Here is an 8,742-nt window from a genome sequence, read left to right as displayed (position 1 = left end):
ACTGCTGCAACAACTACTGCTATAAATTATAAACATGTTGCTCACATCCAATTATTGGTGGGGACATTTAGGTCGGTTCAAAATTTTGGTAGGGACATGTCCCTATGGTCCCTATGCAAACCTACGCCCATGGTGGAATGGACGGGAAAATACTTGTGATGTCATCACCTGCTTGGCTTGTCTAGTGCTACCATTCCCCTCGTGTTATTAATAGTCTCTAGATAATAATAAATTCCTCCTTTTTTCATTAAGGGGGGTAATAATGATTAACATAATCACATAAACATAAATCAAATGAAAATTTTGCGAAATAAAACATAAAAGCCTCCATCAGAGCCAGCAGTACTTCACACACGGCTATGCCGAGAGGGGGCTGCTACAGACTGACTAAGGTTAGCCCTGGCTGTGGTTAGACTCAGAGGTCCACTGGTTGCCACGGTCCTCTAAACAGCGGAATTATTTTTTATTACACACTAAATATGGGCCATATAGTAACGCTTAAAAGTATAATGTTCTTCCTTCAAATGATCAAACATACTTTTAAAGACTAATGGCAACAAAAAGAGACTTTTAACTTAATACTCTGAGCTCTGTGGGTGCTCCAATGGAAGATGCTGCTGTCGCGTTGTATGCTGGGACAGCTGTCAATCTCAAGAACTCACAAGTCTGATCTGATGAATACTCGGTATAGAGGGCGGGGCAAAAACAACATCCGCAGGCTTTGCTTGTTCACTGTCTTGTCTGTCACTACCCTTATCCGTACCAGAAGCACGATCAGTACAATCAGGTCATTTGCGCATGTGCAAGCGGATATTCATCCAGATCACCATAAATAATGTAATCAAGGCACTAAAAGTACCGTATTTTCACGACCATAAGGCGCACCGTACTAAAAGGCGCAGTCTCAGTTATGTGTGCCATTTCTGTATTTAACACACACATAAGGCNCTTAATACTCTGAGCTCTGTGGGTGCTCCAATGGAAGATGCTGCTGTCGCGTTGTATGCTGGGACAACTGTCAATCTCAAGAACTCACAAGTCTGCTCTGATGAATACTCGGTATAGAGGGCGGGGCAAAAACAACATCCGCAGGCTTTGCTCGTTCTCTGTCTTGTGTGTCACTACCCTGATCCGTACCAGAAGCACGATCCGTACAATCAGGTCATTTGCGCATGTGCAAGCGGATATTCATCCAGATCACCATAAATAATGTAATCAAGGCACTAAAAGTACTTATTTTTATCCTTAAGTCACTAAAGAATACTAATATAAGTCTTCAAAACCGTTTTTATGACATTTCTGAGACAATCTGCTGCCACCAGACCGTACAATGTGACACTAGAACAGCAATAACTTGTGCAATGTATAATTTGCAATTACTATGTAAGACCCTGTGCAACAACCTGTTACTTTATATTTAATACCCAGTGGAATAATTATATAGATAAATACCCATCTATTCAAATATCCTGTGCAATAACCCTGCAATAAAAAATAAAGGACTTTATATGTCATATATTAACAGCTTGTCATCGGACATGTTCTTAGTAGTCCGGCAAAATATGATTAACTATGTTTATCTATTTTTAGTTATTTCTTTCTTTAGATTATGCTCTATATAACATAGAGTTAACACGAAAGGAGGAAATAAGGCTAAAAAAGACTAGATTTATTTTTAAATCCAAAGCTACAAAAGCTCCTGGAAATAGCGTCCCATTTCTGGCAAAACAGGTCAAACAACAGAAACAAATTTAATGCATTTATTTTATCAGGGGTGGTGTATCTTTAAATCTACTGAGATTATATGAAGTTTTAGGACATGACAGTCTGTTGCATTGTTATTTTTGGGATTGCAGGCTGTAATATTTGGGAATCCCTGGTTTATGGTAACTCTGTAGGGGCTGAAGAGATCCCCAGATGTGAACATCTGTGGACAGGGAGTTATTCGTTTTTAGTATTTTTTTTTTTTTTTTTCAAATTTTGTTTTCCAGATGTTATTTTCCATTTTTCAGCTTTAATTTTCATAAAATAATTTTCATGTTTTTTTTAAAAAAAGTATTGATTTTGTTTTAATATTGACAGAATGTAATGTTCTCATTCTCTTTTTTTCTCTTTTTTTCATTTTGTAGAGAACAAGTTCTACAAATTGCATTTTTTCTGAAGTTTTTGAAAAAATAAAATCTGAATAAATCATGAAGCTGTAGACCTACTGGTTCAGCTTTTGCAAACACATTATAAATTGCTTAATTAATTTATGTTTCATTTTTTCGTGTAGTATTCCTCCATAACATTGCAAAAGATAGATCAAATCATATTGATGCTTTAGAATGGGTAACTCAAGATTTACATCTAAAGGAGAAAGTAGGATAAAACTTTAAAATTGTGATTCTATCACAAAGATTCTTTTATAGTTTGTCTGACTTAAGCTATTTAGAAAAAAGTAACGGGCAAAAAATCTTCAGTTTTTGATATGCAAAGCTGGCAAATGCATAACCTAAAGGGCTGGGAGGTGTAGTTGGAGTCACAAGGGGTCCTACAAAATAATAACTCTGTATTTTTCACATTTCTGTATTTCCAAAAGGTTAAAAAAGAAATGCACCACTTACCTTGAGCATCAGCGTTACACATTACCTGGTGTTTGTCATGTCACCTAAAATCCAAGTAACATTCTGAGAAGTTTGTGGAAAAGTTGAAGGGGTGTGACCTCTTTTCTATGGCCCTGATTATACTGGAACTGTGGGCTAATGAGGCACAATAGTATGTAACTGATATATTTTCTCTTGAGAATGCAGACTGTTCATGGTCTGAACTATAATATAAATGTTTAGAAAAGCCACTCATATGATTTAGAATTCACCCTGACACCTGTTCCTGAACTTCTAAAGACACAGCTCTGCTCTCTCTGACCTCTTTCCCAGCAGATGTGGACAGCTGTGAGAAATGGCTGAACTGCAAGAGTGACTTTCTCCAAAGGTATCTGGAGCAGGTTTTGTCTGAGCTGCCCAGCTGCCCCTGCTCGTACCCGTCTGAAGTGGCTTACACCGTGGTAAGCCTGCATGATGAGACTCACGGCCGAACTTTCCGATGGCGCGACGCCAGTGGCCCAAAGGAGCGCTTGGACATCTACAAGCCCTCGGCACGCAGCTGTATCCGCTCAGCGCTTTCCAGCGACTCATCTACTCTGGCAGCACAGCACTGTTGCTACAACGATCGTGGTCGGCTGATCACACGCGGGAAGGGAGCGGGCACACCGAACCTCATCAGCACAGAGTTCTCACAGGAGCTGCATTTCAAGGTAGATGTTCTGCCTTGGATCCTGTGTAAGGGGGACTGGAGTCGCTTCCATGTGGTGCGGCCACCAAATAACGGACTGAGTTGCCCAGAAAACCCCCATGAAGACGTGTTTATGAATGAACTTGAAGAGGCCAGAGAGTACTGAGGTCCTAGAGCCAAAACAACTACACTTCAGTTCAAGAGTCAGAAGACCCAGTCCAAATTTCTGCAACACCCTCTGCTAAAAGTTTGGAAATATTACTTTTAAGCCACTCATGAGCTATTAATCATTTATGGAAAACTCAAACAATTTCATTCTTGACTGGGAGTTTTGATGAGGTTTGTGCCTATTTCAAATTAGGAATAGCATCATTGTTCTGAATACAGGCCGGACTTACTAATTTAAACGAATAGATGAGGGAAAAAAAGGAAAGATGTCTCACACATCTGGTGTTACATCCATTTCTCCCTTTCTAAAGTCCATTCAACTGATGGCTTGCATTATGCTACCCCTGGACGATAATATATACCCTAAATCCTTCATCATGCTTCTTAAAGGTTTTATAGAAACAACAGTGATGACAATTAAGTGTGGTTCTTTTTGAGACACAGCAGAGTTTAGCTGATCGACCTCCTAACAATGCTGCTACAGAGTGAAACCCCTCAGGCTTTATGGATTTAACACATGACTTGCAGTTTCGTAAAGACAACCCGTGCATTCTCTTAGTGTTTTCTCCAACACTACTGCAAACTATTAAGAAAAATGCATCTGAAGATGGAAGGACCTGAAAGGCTAAACGATCTAAAACACTTGAGTGTCCCTGTTACAATTTACAGAGTTTATTACGAGAGCAGCCTTTAGGTAAAAAAGATCCAGAAAATATCTGCTCCGATTTTATCGGTGTCCTCACAATTTCTTTCACATCCAGCAAAAATAAATTATCTGGGTGCCAAAGAGATACAATAGATGCCAGTATAAACCAAGCCTCCACATCTCTACAGGGCAGTTGTTGGTAAAGTGATTAGGTTTAACATGAAAGTATGTCCCTAAAATATTCTCAGGGGGAATAACTAACCTTGCCAAACTTGTTCACAAACCTCATCAGCAGGACACTTCTGGATCTTGTATAAGGCATTTTTGTGGTAAAGATTAGCTGGTGTGTATTCCATGTATAATCCACACAGGAAGTGAGCAGATTAGTTTTATTTTTTAAAAGCAGGTGGATCCTTTGAAAAGTTGGATGGTTAGGACGCATTACCTTCAAGCTTCTTGACTGAACTGCGTTGGATAGAAAAGATTTAACTTCCGAAATGAAGTCATGTTGTTAGCTGGTAAAGGTTACTGGAATAAAAACAAGTTGGTTTTACCAAATATTTCTGGCTTTAGCCTTAATGTATGGTGCATGATATTAGAAAAGCATAGTTTTAACCTCTGGCCTTTGAAGAACTACCTGATGAACCTAAACATGACTCTTGGACTTGTCCTTTCTATCCAATCTTATTCCCTGGATTTGTTTTTTTCTCCAAACCTCTTTTCAGGATATTCTGCCTCCATCATGCAAACAGGCATTTTCTACTTTGAAATGACCAATTTTGAAGTAAGGCACTTTATTTTTTTCGCCATTCATTACCAGGTTTGTTATTCTAAGGTAAGGTAAGCTGAGCAGAAATGCTGCATTATTTCATGAAGCTGCATAACATATATGAAGTGTTGATAAAAAGCATGACCTCTTTGTGACTTCTGAGTCTAGTATTACATATTATGGTGTTGTACAGTATTTATTTCTCTGGTCTGATTTGTTTTTAAGTTTGCTGGAGCTTTGAAATGTCTCTCCTCTCAACATGGTGCACTACTTAAATTAAACAAATGAAGGCACCCGATAACAAAGGGAACCATTTAGCCTCATATCACTTTAAACAGCAAAAACGTGTGTCTGTGTTTTATTTTGTGTTGGACTGCTCTATGAATATGTTGTTGCAATCATACTGAAGAAATATATAAATATATATATGTATAAATATATATATAAAGAGTTTGCATTAATCATCTGACTTATTCATGTGTGTCTTCTTTTATCACATTTTAGACACCAGGGTTGATTTCAAATCAGCTTTTTCAGCATGTCTTTATAAAAAAAACAGATTTAAAGAGACATTTTCTTAGTTTTTCCTGAAAAATAGCTTAAAAATAATGCTTATATTTGATCTTTTATGACCAATGCATCTATAAGTCTGTGATTTATTTTTCTTAAGTACTTTGGGACAGAAGTTCCCACACTGTTCTGCGGATGTTACTTCAAGCGCATCCAAGTGTTTTGGCCACAGGTGGCAGTATAATTATAAAACTCCATAAAGCCTCTTTAAACCCTTAAGCCCAAGCGTCCCCTTTTAGGGGGACTGGAGTTCTTTTGCAATAATAAGTGTGTAGCTGACTCACTCTGAGACTGACACACACTTATCATATGTCCAGATCTTCATCTGAGACTCCTATACAAAGCTATCTACTTCATTCTAATATCCACAGACCACAGCTGCAACACTCTGCCAAAATGTGTTCTATTAGCACCTCCAGTAGTAGCCATTTAAAATTTTCCCACTTCCCTTGATAGGCCCTTGGTTGGTCCCCAAGTATTCCTTTTTAAACATCAATCTTTGTACTAAAATATTCTTTCTGTCGTGATTTGTGGACATTAGGATCTAAAGAGAAGCGTAATTTCCTGTTCAGACCCTGTAGTTCAATAAAAGGGTGGAGTCAGAGTAAAACAAATATACAAGAGTGGGTCACTCCAGTGGCTGGAAGTTGGAGGATCTTGCCAGGAGTTGCAGAGAAGTGGGCTGCTATTCGGATGGCGTTTGATTGGGAAGGGCCATTTTGAATGGCTGCTACTGTAATTGTGCATTGCAAATGAAAGCCAACAAGACACTAAATCAGCTGAAGTCAAACTCATTAGCAAAATTCTGTTAATTCGTAGCTTACTACTCCACAAAGTTCTCCAAAAGTCCAAATCGCCCCTACCTTTACAGTTTTTTTGTTTTTGTTTTTTATCAGAAGAGATTTTAAACCCTATAAATTACAGTTTATGGGATATATCCAACCCATAGCTTATTATTCAGTTAAAAGTTTTTTCATCTCTCTGTATTATGGAACAGCAGCACGCCCATATTTGGAATCTGTTCCTCTGTATAAATCACAAAGACCTCTGCTAGTCTTGAGTGTGATATATTGGAGCTTCTGTCTATCTTCAATTGATGCATACCATTGGTTTCTGTAGAATTCCAACATTTCCGAATCTCCCTGATTGGTAAAAAGGGTTTTTTAGATACCCCTATGAGTCCTCATCATCTGACTGCCACTTAGCTTTGTATATATATAGTGTGTAATTAAAGTGTTATGAAAGGGTGCTGAAAAAATAAAACTTGTGATTTTGGAGAGGAAAACTGCACTTTTAATAACCAAATATATATTAGCATTCCATATTTTTTATTTCAATAATAAATTCCAAATTGCAGACATTATACCAAACAGTTCCAAAATGTCCTGATAGGGGTTTGCCTGGATTTGTTTCGATTTAAACATCTATAAATTCTCAGTTGTTTGTTTGGATGGACACCAAGTTTGCTACGTAATGCAGGTAAGATGTTGTAATTACAATTTATTATGTTCATTTCCTTCATTACCGGAAAGGTAAGAAGTTTTGTATATAAACATCTGGATTTTCTGTTAGGCAGAAGTCCTTTTTTTGTCCATTTTAATCTAATTTACTCAGGCCCAGAATAATTTACTTTCCAATTTTCACATCCACTTCATCCTCCAGGACCTTTGTCTCACTTTATAACAACATAGGCAGTTTAGGCAGTGTACTAGTTGAGAAAGGCCTTCTAAAGTGCAAAAGTACCTTTTTAGGAAAATAGACCTACAGACTTTAGAGGAAAGCTTAAAATAATGAAGTCTGGGTCAAATCAAACAAAACAAAAGAACCCCAAGGTGAGTCAGAACCGACCTGCTATGCCAGACATGACCAACTTTAACTTGAAAAATTCATACATAAAATCCAAATAAGTAAGAAAGATTATTGAACTAAATTACCAGCAAATGTGATGGCAACTTTCCTTTATAGTGGACTGGACAAATAAATCAAACATGCCACATAGGAAAAACTTCTGACAGCTTTGGAGCATCATTTGACTTGAACACCTCAGTAATACTGAAAATCATTCATTTTGTTCTACTTCCCTCAATAAAAACCTCCACACCAAAGAGTATTGCTCTCTAACTTTTACTGTTCTCACATTTACAACTTCCAAACTGAAGACTTTGTGATGCAACCTAGTGAGTAAGGCACATTATTTGTGGATTAAATAAAAAAGACTAGACAGAAACATAAACATGCTCAGACCTATCATTCAAGGTGCATCGTTAGAAAGACCACTTACAATCAAACTCTGACAAGAAAAGAAAATAAGTGTATTTTCAAACTACTCTGTTGTATTTTAATGACAAAACAACTAAGGACGCAACCAAAGAAAGGTCCCTGATTAATGCTATTTGGTCTATCCACTATGTAAAACTGATGGGAACTGCAAGGCTTTGCAATCTGTGAAAGAACAGTTTGAGGTTTGGAGGTTTAGTGTCCACACTGATGAGGAGTAATCAGAATGACCCTGTAATCTTTCATGTTAAAGCTAAATTTTCCACAGGCAAGAGATCCTGGAAATAATAGGACCTCTTGCAAATTTGGAGACTTAGGATGCATCTTAATTCGATCAGCTGTATAAGCATTTCACCTACAGGCTGATTTGTCAAGTAATAAACACTTCCAACACAAAACAAACAGTCACATCAGAGCAGGTAGTTGATTTTTGTGGGGATTTAAAAAGTGAGAAAATTTTTCATAAATGACACTTAAATATGGCTGATTCTGAATGCTCAATTAAACATCTCAGACAAAGTTCAGCTGTTCTAGAAAGCTCTAAAGCCCCTTTATGCTTTAAGTTACAGCTGCCACTCATGTGGTTTCTAGGTTGATCTATCCCTGCCTCAATCATGTCTGAGGAAATACTCTTTCTAGAGGATTAAATAACCTTGAGATTATAAGTTTAAAGGTCAGAGTAATGCAAATCCATAGGTTTAAGCTGCACAAATAGTATTTTCAGATGCTCTACCTCTTGACGGTAATGACATCCATCCTTCTCTTATTGTTCACTTTAACCCATGAGGAGATATTTAAATGTATAAAAAGTAAAACCCTAATATGAGCCCATGTACCTGTCCCTGTGCAGCTTGTGCTGCTAAATGAACAAGTATATTTGATCCCTGTGTGGTTCTGAAGTTGACTACAAATGAGCACCCAATGAAGGAGAGCCAGACAGATGCTGACCACATTTCTGCCACAAAATAACAGATAAATAACCACAGATGTGTAGACAGGGGAGAAAGCCAGAACAGGGAAAAACAGAGGAGAGTGAAGG

The 8,742-nt window shown here is 37.7% G+C and overlaps 1 protein-coding gene across 1 annotated transcript in view; it reads left to right on the top strand.

The window, feature by feature from the left end:
* ism2 (isthmin 2) overlaps nucleotides 1-3,693 on the top strand; it is a 17,098-nt gene extending 13,405 nt beyond the window's left edge. Inside the window, exon 6 of the mRNA XM_015395134.1 lies at nucleotides 2,922-3,693. Within this exon, the coding sequence (XP_015250620.1) occupies nucleotides 2,922-3,439 (518 nt within the window). The 3' untranslated portion in view covers nucleotides 3,440-3,693. The remainder of the gene's footprint in view (nucleotides 1-2,921) is intronic.
* The last annotated feature ends 5,049 nt before the right edge of the window (nucleotides 3,694-8,742 follow it).

Source organism: Cyprinodon variegatus, unplaced genomic scaffold (assembly GCF_000732505.1).
Source record: "Cyprinodon variegatus isolate N-32 unplaced genomic scaffold, C_variegatus-1.0 Scaffold25, whole genome shotgun sequence".
NCBI lineage: Eukaryota > Metazoa > Chordata > Actinopteri > Cyprinodontiformes > Cyprinodontidae > Cyprinodon > Cyprinodon variegatus.
Note: the sequence above shows the minus strand (reverse complement) of the source record. Positions and strands in the feature narration are given on the sequence as shown.